The sequence below is a fragment of the Scyliorhinus canicula genome, chromosome 4, assembly GCF_902713615.1.
Source record: "Scyliorhinus canicula chromosome 4, sScyCan1.1, whole genome shotgun sequence".
Lineage (NCBI taxonomy): Eukaryota > Metazoa > Chordata > Chondrichthyes > Carcharhiniformes > Scyliorhinidae > Scyliorhinus > Scyliorhinus canicula.
This window is the reverse complement of record NC_052149.1, coordinates 21742311-21762052: the sequence shown is the minus strand read 5'-3', so window position 1 is coordinate 21762052 and position 19742 is coordinate 21742311. Positions and strand designations below refer to the sequence as shown.

The following is a 19742-nucleotide window of genomic DNA, read 5'->3' as shown; positions in this document are numbered from 1 at the left end:
TTATTTATGTTGTAGAGCGGGAACACACATGCACACACGAATGAAATACTTCTCAATGACCCTCTCACTCAGTGACCCTCCATTGGGGTTTTTGTGTTCTTCAACACCGCGAAAACTTTGGGAATTATTTGCATAATGTGTGCAGAATGAAAGGCTGGAATGTTCTGGGGCACAGTGGGCAGAGGCAGAATTGGGTGAAACTGTACCCGTGTCACCGACTGGGCGAATAAGCTGCAACGCGGTGTATAAAGACCTCAATCTGCTATCTGTTCGGTTAACTGATGGGGTGAATGCTCTGGCTAAACAGTGAGTGTGAGTGATCGAGCTGGACTCTGTCCCATGTGGCAGGCGGGGATTCCAATACTGACAAAGTGTGTTTTAATACAGAGGAAGAGTTGCACGTTTGAACGTTGATTCACTAAAATGGCCATTATTAGAGTGTAAATTTCGCCAATGCAAACCCCCCCCCCCCCCCCCCCCCCCCTCTCCCCCACCTCAAACCTGAATAACCTCCAACCAAACAACAGCAGCTCCGGCTAAAATCCAGGTGAATAAATGTGTGTGCCAGAGACTGAGACCCCCCCCCCCCCCCCCCCCAGACATTTCAGTGACTTCAGATGTGTCTCTAATAGAAATCAGAACTTTTCATTAAACACACACCAAAAAGTCTTGTTACAAATTCCTCCTTGACGTGTAGACAAATAGTAAAAACAGAAGTACTGAAAGTAGTTGACTGAAAGCTGGTGCTGGGGGCGGAGTTGGCCCACCCCACTCTCTGAGGAACATGCTTTGTCTGGCTCTGATTCGCGGACAGGATCAAACTTTATTTTTCCTCCTCCGGATCCAGTGGTAATAGACTGACGCGTGCAGCCCAACTTCATCCGCTGGTGAGGTTTGTGACAACTCTGCCCTCCTTTGATCTTCAGGGGAAACTGGTTTTATCCCGGGGTGAAATGTTGGTTTCAGTGTGACAGTTACATGTATGTTGGCTTCGTCTGTTTTTAAATACGATCTTGTCAAGGGTGGTAACATCCGCCACATCGACTCAGCTTCAGACCAATCTTTCTCGTGGGGAAAACAGTCTGGGCGAAGCTGAAACGTTCCTGAAGCGGGCATGTAGGATGTGACCAGTCCTTCGCCCTTGGGCCAGGCCATCGCCCTTAGCTGTCCCTGGGGGCACATGGCTGGCGTTAGTCCCGTGTTCAAGCTCAGCTCAGCGCTTCAACGTCACCTGGGTCCCCAATACAAGTGGGAAGATCCCTGTGTGAAAGTTAAACAGTGACAGGGGCGCCAGGAGTGAGAATGGGTGAGACTCTTCAAGTCTGAGAGCCCTAAACCCACATATTCCCACACACATCCAAACACACTCATAACCCCCCCCCCCACACACACACACACACATACATCCACCCCACATACATACACCCCCACACACACACATCCACACACCCCACATATACCCACACACATCCAAACATACTCATAACCCCCCCACACACACACACATACATCCACCCCACATACATACACCCCCACACACACATCCACACACCCCACATATTCCCACACACATCCAGACACACACATACCCCCACACCCACCCACACACATACCCACACACACATCCACATACCCCACATATACCCACACACATCCATACACACACATACCTCCACACACACACATACATCCACCCCACATACATACACCCCCACACACACATCCACACACCCCACATATACCCACACACATCCAGACACACACATACCCCCACACCCACCCACACACATACCCACACACACATCCACATACCCCACATATACCCACACACATACCTCCACACACATACCTCCACACACACACATACATCCACCCCACATACATACACCCCCACACACACATCCACACACCCCATATATACCCACACACATCCAAACACAATCATAACCCCCCCCACACACACACACATACATCCACCCCACATACATACACCCCCACACACACATCCACACACCCCACATATACCCACACACATCCATACACACACATACCCCCACACACACACATACCCCCACACACACATACATCCACCCCACATACATACACCCCCACACACACATCCACACACCCCACATATACCCACAGACATCCATACACACACATACCCCCACACACACACATACATCCACCCCACATACATACACCCCCACACACACATCCACACACCCCACATATACCCACACACATCCATACACACACATACCCCCACACCCACCCACACACATACCCACACACACATCCACGCACCCCACATATACCCACACACATCCATACACACACATACCCCCACACCCACCCACACACATACCCACACACACATCCACATACCCCACATATACCCACACACATCCATACACACACATACCCCCACACCCACCCACACACATACCCACACACACATCCACATACCCCACATATACCCACACACATCCATACACACACATACCTCCACACACACACATACATCCACCCCCACATGCATGCACCCCCACACACACATCCACACACATCCATACACACACATACCCCCACACACACGCACACACACATACCCACACACACATCCACACACACCACATATATCCACACACATCCATATACACACATATCCCCACACACACATGCATCCACCCCCCACATATACCCACACACATCCATACACACACATACCCCACACACACCCACACAGACATCCACACCCCCACATACACCCCTCCCCCACACACCCTTCACACACCCCACATATACCCACACACATCCATACACATACATACCCCCCACAAACACACCCACACACACATCCACCCCCCCCACACACATACCCTCACACATTCATACACACACATACCCTCCACAGACACACAACCACACACACACACATACATCCCCCCTGCCCCACATATACCCCCCCCCCCACATATACCCACACACATATACCCCCCCCCCCCCCACACACACATCCACATACACACATACATCCACCCTCCCCCAGATATACCCACACACATATAACCCCCCCCCCCCACCCCCCCCCCCCCCACAGAACAGAATAAGTGTGCGCCCTCAGGGAGTAGAGAACAAGTCTCCCAGATGACGTGTCCCAGCTCCCCATTGCCCTGTTAAAACTGAAGCAGTGGGGAAGGGTTGTCTATTTGAAATAAATCTGTGGTGAATCTGTCTCTTTCTCAGTGCGGAAGTTTTCGGCAGAGATGCGAGAATAGCCCAGGTTCTGAAGTGTTGCCCTGCCAGAGAAGCCACCTTTCCACAATGAAACCAAACTCAGGGATGGGCTGGAGCGGGGGGGGGGGGGGGGGGGCGGTGTGAGGATGGTCCTCAGTGAATCGCCTCAATCTGCAGTATCCGCTCTCTTTCTCACTCAGATTACATTGCCTAAAACACAGGAAGTGCTTTTCTTGTGGTTTTCAGAGCAAAAACTGTTGGGAGTTACACAAAGCTGAGCAGTTCCCACTTGGTTAGGGTTTAACCCTGTGCCGGGGTCACTAGGATTGTAGTGGTGATGGTGCAGAGGGCGAGGATCCACATTCCCAGCAGCAATATTAACTCCGTACTCTGCCCTTTACCCAGCCTGAGCCTGTGAGCTCCCTCCCTCTCGCCCCCCTCGGGACCCGCCGCTGCCGGTAAGAAATGCTTTTCCTTTACTTATTTTCAATCACTGGTGCTCAAATCGGTTTTCGTCTCCCGGTCGTATCAAAACTGGGGTGAAGTTTGAAGTGAATGCCAGGGTTAACCTGGCCTGCAGACACTCTCATGCACTTTGTAGTCAAGCCTGGGCTCGGAGGGTGGCCCCGGGGTTAGCTCTGCTGCTTTCCCCACAGCAATGTCACACATTTTCTACAATTGCAGCTTGGGGGGTCCCCCCCATTCGGCCCGTCAACCACAACCTTTCCAAAATCTCAGGATGCAAACTGCGGCTCCTGTCCCCTGAATGTTTTTTCTTGGGGGTGGGGGGGGGGGGGGGCAGAGATTTTATTAACCGTGGGGGGCTCGGTGCTAACAGTGTGTTGAAGGTGTTGCGAATTTGAGCCTCCAGCTCCGTTCTGCTGTAGTTCATGCCTTGCTCAATTTGAACTTCCTGTGATATTTTTTTTTTATACCCTGACAAATATGATCATAGAGTCTGAAAGATTGGACAGGGCGATTCAGTGACAAACAAGATCAATTCTTAATTTTCTTGCTCGAATTCAGAGAGGAGAATAACCACTGTGGTGGATTTGTGCTGGATAAATTAGAATTCCCCCTGTTTTATATAAACTGTATAACCGAGCTGTATCTACCACCGGCTCATTTCCTTTCTAACTGCGACGTATCTGTAATTGGGGGATGTTTATTTCTGGGGGGGCTGGATTACAGGCGTGTGTCTCATTCCTTTATTGATTAACACGGCGGCAGATCGGGTCACTCTTTCCTCCTGCCCAGGGTTAACTGCCGCGCCGCGTTTAGCACAAGCCCTTGCACGCTGCGACCTTGGCCGAGTGGGGCTGAGTGGAGAGGGGTGGATTTTATTTGATGCATGGACTCGAGGCAAATCACGTTGATCAACTGCAGGCTCAGGAAGCATCGTCGCTCGCTGCGAAAATGCAAGCGCAACTTGGCTGTGGGCTCGCCGTGAAAAATTGCACAAAGTCACTGAGGAATCTGAAACTTACTAGATGACTACTATTGTTCCCCTGGTCACTAACCTTCCCGCCAGACCGTGTGTCAATGCTCATATATATTCACAATTATAACTGGGCTGCATCCGGATGTTATACGGACGTTTGATAAAGTCATAACTAACCAGAGAAATCCGTTATAGGGAAGGTCCTGGTGTTTGGATTATGCAGGTCAGGGTTGATGCTGTAATCTCCCATCCCAGCTCTCTGCAGGGGGTTAAGAATAACCTCCATCCCCCTCTCACCTGCCCCACAGTCAGGTGGAACCTTTAACCTGCTTTCAAATGGCGAGGGGGGCAGGGAACTTAAAGCTAAATTGTGACACCCTCGACCTTGTTTGGCCACATCAAGTGTAACAACTAGGTCAACATATTTATCAAATATGTTCTGATTTTTTTTTTCCTGGCTGTTCTGTTCCAAATACAGGTGTGGAGAAATCTCACTTTCCCACCATCTGATTGCGGAACTTCGCTCATTTAATCCACTTTTCACCCGCATTGGCCGCAACAACAAAGCTTGCACAACCTGCCCCGTGGATCAGCAGAAGGGTCTTTCCCACCCCCGTCCCTCTTTCATGTTGCAAAATAACTTACGGAAGCGGAATGACGAAAACAAACACAAAGAGCGTTTGGCTAAAGCGCACTTTGTGAGAATCTCGCCACAAGTCACAACCCGGGGTCCAAATAAAAGCAGTGTCTTGTGTCAATCAGCTGAAAGGGCTGATGGAGCTCGCATTGATGGTACAGGCAAAATGGGTCCCTTCTGTGGGTTCTTTATACTAACTCCAGTCACATCTGCCATGTCCATGTTTCATTAGAATGTAAAGTTTGTAACATTAATAAACAGCGCACCCCAATCCTCACTCAGTGAGTTATTCCCGGCAATGTCCTGGTCAATGTGCATCCCTTAATCAATGCCACAAAAACAGACGATCTCATCATTCTCACATTGACGTTTGTGGGATCTTACTGTGCTTCCCTGTTCCTGGATTAACGACACTTCTGGGGCTGGTTTAGCACACTGGGCCAAATATCTGGCTTGTTAAGCAGAACAAGGCCAGCAGCGCGGGTTCAATTCCCGTTCCAGCCTCCTCAAACAGGCGCCAGAATGTGGCGACTAGGGGCTTTTCACAGTAACTTGAGGCCTACTTGTGACAATACGCGATTATTATTATTACTTCGGAGATACATCATTGATTGTAAAGCACTCCCGACACCTTCTGCGGCCGTGACAGGCGCCACATAATGCAAGTCTTCGGGTTTTTAAATTATTGTTACTGGTCCCAAAAGTTAGTGGGACAAAGTGGAAATATAAAAATGGTTCCGAAAGTTAGACACTTCTTTCAATCGCATCGAATGTAAAGATAAACGAGGCGGGTAAATTAGTAAAGGGGCCCCTGCTATCGAGTGTGGGCGAAGCTTCCACGGGCCCAGGAGCAGATAAATAAATGTCCAAGTCGCTGAACAACATTTCTCTGGCTTTGGAAACTTCACTCTCCCAATTCAGCACCAGCTCCCGATCTGCACACAATAAGTTCCAGGCCTTAACGCCACATTCGGTCTGCAATCCAGACAGCCTAAACCCGGAGCACAACTTGGAATCATTCACAACATGCAGCACAACTTTTTTTTTAAAACCTCCAGCTTCAGCCGGAATAATAAATAAAACATTGCTTGAACCGCAGTGAAATTCGAACCCGGATTAGCCCAAACCCTAAAATGTGCTGCATCAATCGTTAACATCTTTATATTCGGACCTGCCGGTCACCAGGATGCGGTAACCGCCTCAAATTATCATTCGCTGTCCAATTATTTAGCGACATTCAACATCATTGCTACAGAAGAGAGGTTTGGTTTTAACAAACCCTCAAGTCCTCCAATGATTTATGTTTTGCCATTTGTTTTTTGGCTGCTGCTTTGCCGAGGGGTGAAATTGCAATGTTTGCAGTGGCGGGGGGGGGGGGGGGGGGGGGGCTGAGTATTTGTAGATTTCACCTGTAGTTCAATTTCAGGTGCAGGGAGTTTCAGTCCTGTTGATGGTGTGTTGTGTAATAAATAATGTCACTTATCCTTGGGTGCTGTTAGTTTGATTTCCCGGGGGGGGGGGGGGGGGGATCTCAGGTGAATTTGAGCCTGTGCGATAGCGCATCGCCCTGTCCAATCAGGTAGCGGGGATTTGTGTGGCTAGCTCTGTTGTTGCCACCTGCCGGAGCGACACCTGGGGAATGGGCAGGCGGCCCGCGCATGCGCCCAGCCTCTCAATCCCAGCCTATATCTAACCAATGATGTGCAATCACACACAGCTCAAATCGGAGGCAAAAAAAAAACCCAGATTGAATCGCTGCTGGAACTGATTTCCACCTTCCCCCTCCTCCTCCTGCAAGCCGCGTCCGAGGACCTGTCCCGCTGAGACTGTGAGATGCCCCGCTCATTCCTGGTGAAGAGTAAGAAAGCACACAGTTACCACCAGCCCAGGCACGTTGAGGATGACCGCAGCAGCAAACTGGAGAATATTCTAGCAGATATCTGCTCAGGTAATTGAAGGCATTTACACAGAGTCAGACTTCATTCCCCACCTCCCCAAACAGTAGTTGCCCAGAGCAAGGCTCCTTTGTGCTATGGCCATAGATTTGACCCTTTTCAAATTTGGCTCGGGAATCTGTGATCGAAAGGTGATGGACAACGTGAGATTTTGAATTCTCTCAACCTGGGTAAAATATGACGTCCAGAAAGGCGCGCTGTTAGGTAATTTGGACATTCTGAATTCTTCCTCTGTGTACCCGAACAGGCGCCGGAACGCGGCGACTAGGGGCTTTTTCACAGTAACTTCATTGCAGTGTTAATGTAAGCCTACTTGTGACAATAAGGATTAAAAAAAGAAAAGTTCGAAGTCTCACAGTTCCCCAGTTCCCATCCTGTAAATAAAGGGGGGGGGGGGGGGGGGGTCACCAGATAGTTGGGATTATTGATCAATATGTGTGATTGTGAGCTGGGTGTAGCTTTAAATATATTTCATCGAAGCAGCTCTTCCCTTAAGCTGTGCCCACTTGTCAAAAAGAAACCGTTCAATTTATTAATGTGTTCACACCCTGGCATGTTTTATTTTGTGCGTGAAAACATATTGTTGAAGAGAGAGGTGTGAGTAGAGGTTAGAAAGGTTATTTTTATTTGAACACATTTTTAAGTGGGGAGTTTGAAACTTTACCGAAGCTCTATAGAAGCATTTTAATATTTCATATTTAATTGAATCGTTATTTATAAACGAGAATAACTCTTGGAAGTACGAAAGAGTAATAAATCTAATCTATTATCGAGGCCAAGATGCCGGTTCATGTACCTTTAAGCCTGGTACACCTGGCGTAACAGAGAGGACATTTAGCGCTGATTTATTAACATCTGGGGATAGAATAAAATATTTTTCAACGAAACAAATCTGGGATAGCATTTTTTTTCTCTCTCTCTCTCCAATTGTACCATCGGTTTAATAAGTTCAATTGGCCTCTCTCCCACCTTCCCTCGGATGTGCTTACAGAGAGCGGGATATCAGAAGATGCTGCCTTTTGCCCAGATGTCCCCAGTACGGATTCCAAATGCAGATCTTCGCCGAAACCTCCGCTGCTGCCTGCGGCGGAAGTGCTGGAGTCTCCGGCGAGCTGCGAGGGCATTGTGTGCAGCAGAGCCCCGGAGTACGAGAACTTCTGGAGACCCCCTTCTCCATCTGTATCACCAGGTAACATATATACACAGCCCACTAGCAGCCCCAACCCCGTCTGGACACGTGCATCAGCGTGTTAGTTAACACAGCAGAGCAAATCAAATAGGGGTGAAGGTGATAACAAATTAGATTTCCTACAGTGAGGAACATTTATCCCATTAGACAAACCTTATCGAATTGCAACATGTGAAATAGAGAGAAAACAAAAAACAATTCACCATGTCCTAAATGTGGATGTGTTGTGTAACTCTGTCAAACATTGACTCTGGGACAAGCAAAGGGACAGCATTAAATTGAAGAGCTGTAGGTTAGATTGATCTTAGATTAGGATAAATGGCCGGCACAACATCGTGGGCTGAAGGGCCTGTACTGTGCTGTACTGTTCTATGTTCTACTATGGTAAATATTTTAATCAGATTGGAGATTTTCGTTAAAAGGAGAGTCTTGAGAACATGTTAGCATGCTGTTCTGGCAGTTATCAGGGTGAATATTTCCTAATACAGAACTGTTAGTTAATAACCTGCTGAGAATCCCCTTACTCCGAACGAGACTTGTGAATTTAATCGCAGTTAGAACACAAAGCTCCATTCTAGGGTGTTCATAGACTTCTGGACAGTTTAGTATCAGTGAATTGCATTAACTATATTGCATGCTCCCAATCTTATCCATCACGTTTTATTCTGCCTATCAGCAATTAGATATGTAATTATTATGCTGGAATATCACAAGGAATTAATTCATTTTTTTTCTCGTTTAGTCTCTGAGAAATCTCTCTCTCCGACCATGGAGGAGAGCCATCCATTCTCCTTGCCCTTCAAGCAGTACGGATGGAGCAGTTACACCGGCTCCCAGCTGAAGTACCTGGTGGAGAATTACCGCTCCCCGGTTTTGGACAGGAGCTCCGCCGTGGGGCTCTACAGCGAACGGACCTCCGCCTCTGGCCTCTACAGTGACCTGGTCCCCGCCTCTGGCCTCTACACTGAGCACAACCCGGGCCGTGGCCTCTACAGCGACCTCGGCACAGCTCCCAGTCTGTACCCCGAGCGGAGCTCCGACTTTCACGAGAAAAGGAGCGAGGTCAAAAGCGAGTCGGAGCTGATTTGCACCCGCTTGCTCCTGAACAACGGCTCTTACAAATGCATCAAGTGCAGCAAGGTAGGACAACACTCCCTGTGTGTGACACTGCCTTCCCCACATGCTCCCCTTGCAAAGAAACCTCCTGTAAATCTGAACTCGGAGTCCCAGTATCCTGCACTGCCCAATCGCTGGGTACAGCCTACGGATTTTGTTTTGGGGGAAGGGTTTCCATTCCTCTATTTTCTCCTTCACAACGTGCTCGTTCCCACTGGCCACCCGATCTAAAGTTACACCTTCCCTGAACTGCTGGGAGCCAGGGGCGTCCGATCCCCGGCAGGACTGCTGGGGAAAGGAACAGGAACATTCAATCCAGCCCAGCCTCTGTCGCCATTCAGTAGCTGAACTCTATTGAGTCGCCTTTGTTCCCTGACACAAGAACAATCCTCTCTCCCACAGGTTAGGATGTGACCGTGACTCCCCAGAGCGGTCAGACTGGACTTTCAATGCAGCAGTTTGAAGGATGGCGTTGCCATGTCCTGTCCACATTCTGCCCCACAGTGTTTGATGCTTGTTTCTGATCATGTCCTGTTGCCCTTTACCCCTCCTTAACTCTTTCCACCAACAAGTTATTTTGAGGCAGATTGTGACCATTGTAGGTCCGACCAGTGAGATAGGGGAAACTATCTCATTGTCACATAATAACATCAGCTCCAGATGTTTGACTGGCACATCAGGAGAGCATTGGCTTATTTGAGAGAGAAGTTATGGGCTGGAGACACTCGATAGAGGAGGAAATGGCGAACAACGGAAAAGTAATGCCGTGGACAGCTTGACGCCAGTGAGCACCTTGTGTTGGCCAGAGGCAGACTGTCCCTTATAAAGAGTCTGAAAGATATTGGAATTAAAATTATTAATTGAATCTAAGCAAAGATCCTCCAACTGATCGAAACCTTGGCGATACAACAAATCCCCGACAAGCGCCACTCATAACCCCTTCATATAAATTCGTAGTCAGATTTTTTTATTGGATCTTAATTTAGGGAAGAAATGGAGCTCAGTGATAAACACACCATCAGTTTCATTCTGATGATGTGTCCTCTACGTCTATTGTAGAGTGATTTTGTACTGTCCACTTTAATGTACATTCAAATATTATAGTAATATCTATAATGACTCATTTTCTGGAACCAATTGGACATTATTCCCTCGATGACCCTGTAGTGAGCACATGGCTTTTGGTGGGGTGGAGAATGTACATGTTGTAAAGTTGCTACAGTTGTGCGGGACGGATCTGTCTATCTGTGATTGTTGGTACATTCACTTCTTGTGGACATTATCACACATCTGATCACATGGAGTATTATACCCAGGCGTAACTAGTACAATACAGGCAGTTTGCAAAAGACAGGGAGATACAATTAAAGTAAAAGTGAGTATGAACTATGACTCAGAGTTGCAAACAATACTTTAATCTTGGGGATCAGACGGTCTCGGGACCACTTCAGTTTTATTCTGGTGGTTTATCACCTCACTCCCTGTTTCATTACATCACCATAATATTTCTCTCACTAATCTCCTGGGGAGGGAGGGGGGGGGGGGGGTATCAACAGCAAAGGTTTTAGTGGAGAGTACAATATGATTTATGACATGGTCAATGTCCTTGTCCACTAGCAATCGACAGGGCAATTTATTTGCCTCCACCTTTTCCAATTCTGATCTTTTGCACCATGTAAGTGGGGTGCAAGTATGTTTAACATGGGGGATCCAGCTACAGAATGCTGGAAATTCCAGAAGGAAAATAAAAGCTGTTGAAAGCACTCAGCGGGTGAGGCGGTAACTACTGAGAGAGTAGGCACAAAGGTTCAGATCAATGACTTTCCTCAGAAGTTCTGATGGAAGGTCTCCCATCAACATTGGGTTGCAGCCATTGAAAGCGAGTGTGCTGTACAAGTGCTCAGTGCCGTCATTAGTGTTTCTATATTGTTCATCCAAACAGCTGGACGCCGCCCCCCCCCCCCCTCCCACACACAAACACCGGTATGGCTCTGCACAAAATAATGTTAAAATAATAATAGTGTTGCATTTACAATTGCTCATCTAGCATGATTTGATGCCTTTTCCCCCAAAAAACCCTACTCGCTCAGACAAATAAGATCCTGCCCAAAAGCCAGACAGAGCTGGACAAACTCAGTGGGTCAGGCAGCATCTGTACATAGAGAAACAGAGTGAATGTTTTGAGTCGCTTTGCAGGACACATTCCACAAGCATGGTCCGTTTTAATGCCCCACCTTCCTCTTACACTCACATCACTGTCCTCGGCCTGCTTCAACGTTCCAGTGAAGTTCAGTGCCACCTACAGGAACTACACCCTCATTTTCTGATAAGGCCCTTTTCAGCCTTCTGGACTCAACATGGAGTTCAACAGTTTCAGGCCATGAACTCTGACCTCCCCCTTCGCCCCTTATGATTGCCAGCCTGTACCTCGTTTGTGATCAATTAGAGCTGTTCATTATTCTCTCACCATCACTCGCCCTGGACAAATGCTTTCTTTCTTTCTTTCCTCCAACTATTACCACCCCATTTGCCTTTTGTGCCATAGCATTCCTCCCGCCCTCTAACCTCGTCCAGATCTTCCTTTTTCTTTGTCCTCTCTCTCTCTCTCTCTCTCTCTCTCCCCCCCCCCCCCCCCCCCCTCCCACCTTTCAACAGCATAAAACCCATCATGCTTCTACCTGCTTTCAGTTCCAAAGAAGAGGCACTTTGGACTTGAAAATTCTCTCTCATCAGATGCTGCCAGGCCTGCTGTGTTCTTCCAGCACTTTCTGTTTGATTTCAGATTTCCAACATCGGCAGTATTTTGCTTGTATAAAATTCTGAACAACTTTTTAAACTTTCCCAAAAGAAGTGGCTGTCTGTAAGTAACCGTGTGCGCTTAAATATAATATTTAATAAAAATGATTCAAATCATCATCAAGATTCATATTTTCACATTAGAACCCTAAATAATAACTCATCAATTCAATGTTTTGAATGTATCTTAACAGTTTTTAAATGCAGGCTATTGTATCCTTCCCCCAGTAAGTGATTAGAAATGTTTTCTGATGTGTTTTTGGGTGAAGTGTTGTTCAATCAGTAGTAGTTCCTGTTTCTTGTCCGTGTGCATGCGATTGGATTAATGCACTGGATGGGCTGCTCAACCTCCAGTATAACTCTGGTCCGCCCTTCACATTCCACAGCTTTGTCTGGTCTCTCTGCGTCCCGGTTACTTTATTAGTTGAAGGATGCCGCTAACTCCTTTTCCTGCCTTTGCATCAGGTGTTCTCCACTCCTCACGGCCTCGAAGTCCACGTCCGCCGATCTCATAGCGGCACCCGCCCCTACGCCTGTGATATTTGCGGCAAAACGTTTGGCCACGCGGTCAGCCTGGAGCAGCACAAAGCAGTGCATTCACAGGTAAGAGAACACCTGGCAGCTGCAGCACACCACTTTGTGCACCCCCTAAAGCGAAACCTAGCACACTCAGAAAGAAGAACCGCCCCAACAGAGTAACGTTCTGTGCATCCGAAACAATTAAATCATTTTTCCATTTACTTTAGACAGGACGCATGTATGAGTATTATTGTAGCAGTATTTATTTGCACTGCTTAGCATTGTTCCATGAACAAATGGTAGAAGCAGATTCAATAATAACTTTCAATGGGGGTTTGAAAAGGAAGAATGTGCAGGGCTATGGGATAGAGCAGGAGGGCTGGATTGTCCTTTCAAAGAGCTGGCACAGACACGATGGGCCTAGTGGCCTCTTGTGTACTGATTCAAAACATGGACCTTACAATAAGAGCCATTTAAAATAATAATAAATCCGAGCATGGAAGAAAAACCATGTTTGACAAATCTATAAAGAGTTTTATGATCATGTATCTAACAGAGTAGATGAAGAAGATTATAATATGGTAAAATTTTCAGAAGGCATTCAATAAGGTGCCACACAAAAGGTTACACAAGATTAGAGCTCATGAGATTTGTGGTAATATATCAAAATTAAATGAGGGATATTCAACAAACAGAAAACAGTGCAAGGATAACTGTAATTTTCAGGATGGCAGGATGGCCTGATGGAGATCTATAATGATCAATGCTTGGACATCAGCTACTTACAACCCATAACAATAACTTAGGTGGAGAGATGACTGATATTTTCAAGTTTTCTGATTATACAAAACTGGGTGGGAAAGTAAACTGGGCAGAAGACATGAAGAGATTGCAATGGGATATAGACTACCTAAGTGAAAGTTCAAGAATGTGGAAAATGGAATACAATGTGGGGAGGTGCAAAGTTATCCACTTTGGGAGGAAGCATAGTGAAGCAGGATATTTGTTTCAAAGGCAAGAGGTTACTAAATGTTGGCATTGGAAAGGATACAAATCACAGACCGTTAATATGCAAATACAGTAAGAAATCAGGAAGTCATCATCTTCATTGCAAAGGGGGTTGGAGCATGAGGAAGTCTTGCTGCAATTATGTAGGGCTTTGGTGGGTGTGTAACAAAGGTTCAATAGATTAATTCCTGAGATGAGATCTGTTCTATGAAGAGTGATTGAGTAGAATGGGCCTATACTGTTTAGAAGAGTGTAAGTTTAGAAGAATAAAGGGTGACCACATTGAAGCCTATATAATTATTAGTGGGGTGCAAGAGTAGATGCTGTGAAGCTGTATCTCTAGCTTTGACAGTCTCGAATTGGAGATTTAGACTCAGGACTATGTCAGCCAGAACTGAGATGAGGATAAGTTTCTTCACTCACTCAGAAGGTTGTGAATCTGTCATTTCCTCCCCCAGATGGCTGTGGAAGCTCAGTCCATGAGTCTATTCAAGACAGGGTTAGATAGATGTTTGAACACTGAAGGGAAGAAAGGAATATTGGGATAGAGCAGAACAATAGACTTTCAGCAATGATGTTATTGAAAGGTGGAGCAGTCTCAATGGGCCGAGTCACCTGCTCCCACCTTTATTTCTCACGTTCTTAATTACTTTTTTAGAACTTAGAAATATCCTCACTGAATTAGACCATTGTTATTTCTTTACCCTATAAATATGTCTGCATGTCAATTAAACGTGTGTTGCTCAAATAAAATTATGATTTGGGGTGACAGACTGTCGAATCGAGTTTTAATTTCATGTTGCAATTTCATTCCGTTTCATCAGGAAAGGAGCTTTGACTGCAAGATTTGCGGTAAAACTTTCAAAAGATCTTCTACGTTGTCCACACACTTGTTGATTCATTCAGACACCAGACCTTACCCCTGTCAGTACTGTGGGAAGAGATTTCACCAGAAGTCAGACATGAAAAAGCACACCTTTATTCACACAGGTGAGGAGCTGGTAAATGCTTTTTAAAAATTTGTTTGTGGGATGTGGATGTCGCTGGCTGGGCCAGCATTTATTGCCCATCCCTGAGCCAATTAAAGAGTCAATCACATTGCTGTGGATCTAGAGTCAAATGTAGGCCAGATCAGGTAAGGACATCAATGAACCAAATGGGTTTTAATGACAATTGTTTCATGGTCATAATTAGACTTTTAATCCAAGATTTTTTTTTATTGAATTCAAATTTCACAACGTGCCATGGAGGGATTCGAATCCAGAGAATTACCCTGGGTCACTGGATTACCAGTCCAACGACAATACCACTACGCCAGTGCCTCCCCTAAGGTGGAGGTGAAAGGCCTTTGACTTCCAGTGCAATTTCAAAAAAAAATCAGTGATCTGAAACTGACTAGGAAGGAAAGCAGTAACATTCTCATCATAGTCCTAAGACAGAGTTTTACAGCTCCGAACGAGGCCCTTCTGCCCCTCGTATCTGCACTGGCCATCAAGCACCTACCTATTCTAATCCTATTTTCCAGCACTTGGTCCATAATGTGCTCTGCTGCTTGAGGGGTTCGTCTAAATTCTTCTTAAATGTTGTGAGGGTTCCCGCCTCTTCCATCCATTCAGGCAGCGAGTTCCAGATCCCCACCACCCTCTGGGTGAAAAAGAATTTCCTCAAATCCCTCAAAATTTCCTACTCCTTCCCATAAAACAATGGGCCCTGGTTATTAATCCTTGAACCGAGGAGAGGATGGGTCATGCAATGAATATTCAAGCTCTTCGGAATAATTCTCACTTGACACTCAGATGAATATATATAGGAACCCTAATAATATCCAAAATTAAATGTCCCACATCAGGAAAGCAACCTTTTGATTTACGAAACCATCCAATTGCAGCAAAGATGGTGGAAAATCTTTTTTGTTTTGAATAGTGGAGGCTTCTTTATGTCCGATGAACTCATGGCCCATATCATTAGATCATGATTAATCTCTTTAGGTTTGGCTTGTTGTCCTTTAATAACCTGCGCTTAGAAATGATGGGGCTAAGGTTTGAAATTTTCAATTGACCTCTAGCCTCCACGGCTCTTTTAGCCAGAGAAGGTTCCAGAAAATTCAACGGCAAAGAAAATACTGCAGATGCTGGAAATGTGAAGTAGAAACAGAAAATGCCCGGAAAATCCAGCAGGTCTGACAGCATCTGTGGAGAAAGAACCCGAGTTGGGGGGGGGGGGGGTGTTGGGATTTCCTGCCTGTTTCTGGGTGGATCTACTGGGCTCCCCTGCTGTCAATGGGATTTCCATTAAATCCACCCACGGCGGGGCCGGAAGATCCAGCTGGTAAAAACGGCGGGAAAATCCTAGTTTCAGTTCTGCTGAAGGATCACAAGCTGAAACATTAATTCTATTGCTCTCTCCACAGAAGCTGTCATTTACAGTATTTACAGCATTTTCTGTTTGTTTTTTTAAAATTCCAGATTTGCACTGCCCTTTTCGTGCCCTGCCCCCCTCCCCCACTATACACACACACACACACGACCAGCATTCACAAAAGCCCAATTTCCCGTTTGGGTTTTGTGTGTGTTTCATTCTCCATGGTTTGCATTGCAACTCAATGCCGGTGCAATATTGCAATCTCTTTGTGAACAATCCCTGACGAAAGAGACGGCGTTTGGCAATGGTTTCATCAATGGCATCTGCTTAATAATTGAATCGTGGCAATCCAATCACTGGAGCTTAATATGATCCCGTCCGCTGTTTATTCAGAGTGTCTCGCTGTAAGATGATTACCTGGTATTATTAGCCTGGCCTTGATTTAGCGGCCGGGGAAACGACAGGTGAGTCACTGCCTGAAAGTGGCCGGGGTTGAGCTGGACTATAGACTTCGAGGTGACAATAGCAAACTTTCCACAGGCAGAGCCACCGAGGGGATGATCTGATTTCAGATGAAAAGAAGATTGTTGGGAATACAGTGGGATCTGTCAGGACCCTGAGTGGGCTGGTGGTTACAGTCTGTGCACACTCACGTTTCAGTCTATCCAATTATACACATGGGTTACTCTTATCCACACAAACAGTTCCGAAAATTTAAAAACAGACGTGAATCCAAGACCAGAGCAGCAAATTTGTCAGCATCTTTAATACCTTTCAGCCAAGGCAGCCAGCCACCCGCCCTCTCCTCCAAATGTTTCTGGGACCACTGTGAATTTCCAGTAACCGCACTAATCTTATTTAAGATTTTGTTAAATTGTAAACCTCCAGCAGTGGTGCAATTTGATGAATATCTGGGGGAGCAGTTGTATTGTCAGTGGACCCAGTCCACCCAGAGACCCAGAGTCATGCCCTGGGCCCTGGGGACACGGGTTCGAATCCCAACAGGGCAGATGGTAGAATTTGAATTCAATAAAACATCTGGAATTATGATGACCATGAAATCATTGTCGATCGTTGTAAAAACAAACACCTGGTTCACTCATGTCCTTTAGGGAAGGGAATCTGCCGTCCTTACCTGGTCTGGCCTACATGTGACGCCAGACCCTCAGCAACGTGGTTGACTCTTAAATGTCCTCAGGCCTGGTCCGGGCAACAGCACTCACATCCCATGAACCAATAAAAATATCCTGGATAGTCTATTTCCATTCTGAACATTTACTGAGGACGAAACGGTTTCAAAATAAAATAATTTTGTCACCAACCCTATAACGAAAGAAATTGCGCACATACATAAGGTTAACAAAAATAGTATGGGATTTATTTTCACTGGATTCAGGATTACGGTTCAGCAGAAAGTCACTGAGACAGTTGGGGGTCTGGGACGTGGGGGTCAGTCGCATTGTAGCATTAACCAGGCTGTTGTTGCAATAAACCCCAGGCTGACTGAGAATTCATCCCGCCCCACAATAGACATCCAGCACAGCATTGAAAAGCAGTGGCGGGACCCGCAAAGTTTCTCGCGAGCCCAGTGTCTGCATCTCCTTATTTAGCCTCAGCTTTCACTGAGAAACTGGCTGGACCAGTCAGTCTGCTACAGCGGGGAAAGTGATCACAGCCGCTGACATTGACATTGTTCTGGTGCTATTTCAACCAGGAGACGGTCATTTTAAATGAGGCAGCAGGTTTCTGAAATAAGTTTGTACAGTTTTTTTTTTAGTCAGAGCAGAACATTTTTCTAATTACAAAGGGAATTAAACCCATTTTCCTTTTGGCAGCGTTGTGTTTAATTCCAACACAGTAACAGATTTGCAATAACTTGGGACATAACATTAGAAAGATTCCTTTTGTGTGTGTGTGGGGGGGGGGGGGGGGGGGGTTCGCTGGGGAATATCTTCAGCGGGTTTCAGCTTTTAATGTTCCCCATCCTCTCTCTTTTCGTTTAAGTCTTGCAACTGTCTGCTGGTGTTTTCCATCTTCTCTGTCCAGTCCAGGGGACACATTTTCACTTCCCCACCGTTCAGTTTTAACAGCCATTGGGAAAGGGGTTGGCCAAATGCAGAATTGTGTAACGGGGCACATTCTGCAGGAAACTATTTCTGATTTCACTACACGAGGATTGTTCTCCGTGAGAAGAGATATTTCGTTTCTTTTTGATTCACTCACTATATCTCGGCGGAAAATGTTGTTCCCTGTGAAATGTGCCACCGTGGTTTATTCAATCAAGGAGAGATGTGAATTATTGAAGATTAGTGAAGCTGCGGTCAGTGTGTGTTGGAAAAAGCCGCGCTGTCCCTCAATAGTGACCCTCTTCCCTTTACCTTCCAGGAGAAAAACCCCACAAGTGCCAGGTGTGTGGCAAAGCGTTCAGCCAGAGCTCCAATCTGATCACACACAGCCGCAAGCACACTGGCTTCAAGCCGTTCGGCTGTGATCTGTGCGGGAAAGGATTCCAGAGGAAGGTGGATCTCCGAAGGCACCGAGAGACCCAGCACGATATAAAATAGGCAGCGGCGTGGCGAGAAACTAGCCTCGACAGCCGGGTGGCAGGAATCAGCTTTCTAAGCAACTCCTGCCAGGATGTCCACTGCTGTGACTGGGACCACTCCTAGCGCCCGTGTGGTCCCTCCTTGTACCATTAAGATTCAGACTGAGTCCCCGGGGCAGTTTTACACGTGTACAAAATGTGCCTTTCCTATGTTGAAGGCGAGATTCCGCCTCGGTAAATTAGACTTAATCCCAATCTTAACTTTCATTTAAAAAACCCCAACCCTGTTCGACATTCTTGCAGTGTTTAAAAAAAGGCGACGCGTTTTGAATTCACTTCTTAAGTGGAAACTTTAATTGTTCAATCTCCCGTTGCCTTTGAAAAAGTTTAGGGGGGGGGGGGGGGGGAAGTCGATGGATCTAAACTCCCGGCTGGGTTTGTCTACATTGAGCTGACCAATAGGCGGGTTTTCCGACCAGTGTTTGCTGAGGATGGTTGAAAATCGCTCCTTCCTCCCGCCCAGCCAGCCAGGGGACCCTCACAGTTTGACCCTCAAGTCATGAGTGTGTCAGCAGATCAAGGTGTTACCCCACTCAGCATCCAGGTCTGTGGTGGGAGTGGGGGAGTGGGGGGGGGGGGGGGGGGCTGGAAGGGTTCCACCCAACTGAACACAAATATATTTTGTAAATAGTTTAATCCAATAGTTACTCGGGAGGAGGCCATTCGGCCCCTCGAGCCTGCTCCACCACTCATTATCATGCTGGCTCATCATCAAGTCCAATACCCTTTCCCCACCTTACCCCCCTCCCCCCTCCATCATATCCCTTTAGCCCCAAGAGCTAGATCTCTAATTCCTGCTCCAAATCACACAATTGACGTTCAAGAGGGAACATGAATTATTGGAATAAATCCTCTTTCCTCAAGGATGTATTTCT

The 19742-nt window shown here is 46.6% G+C and overlaps 1 protein-coding gene across 2 annotated transcripts; it reads left to right on the top strand.

Moving 5' to 3' along the window:
- The first annotated feature begins 3522 nt into the window (after window positions 1-3522).
- On the top strand, window positions 3523-19198 carry gfi1aa (growth factor independent 1A transcription repressor a). Of its 2 annotated transcripts, none has more exons than XM_038793839.1 (7): window positions 3523-3698; window positions 7036-7266; window positions 8265-8462; window positions 9205-9602; window positions 12840-12977; window positions 14726-14891; window positions 18648-19198. In XM_038793839.1, the coding sequence occupies exons 2-7, from the start codon at window positions 7152-7154 to the stop codon at window positions 18824-18826; spliced, it is 1194 nt and encodes a 397-aa protein (XP_038649767.1). In that variant the 5' UTR covers window positions 3523-3698; window positions 7036-7151; the 3' UTR covers window positions 18827-19198. The 2 variants fall into 2 exon arrangements, with proteins under 2 accessions (XP_038649767.1, XP_038649769.1); XM_038793841.1 differs by having other exon boundaries at window positions 7117-7266; window positions 18648-19192.
- Window positions 19199-19742: the final 544 nt, after the last annotated feature.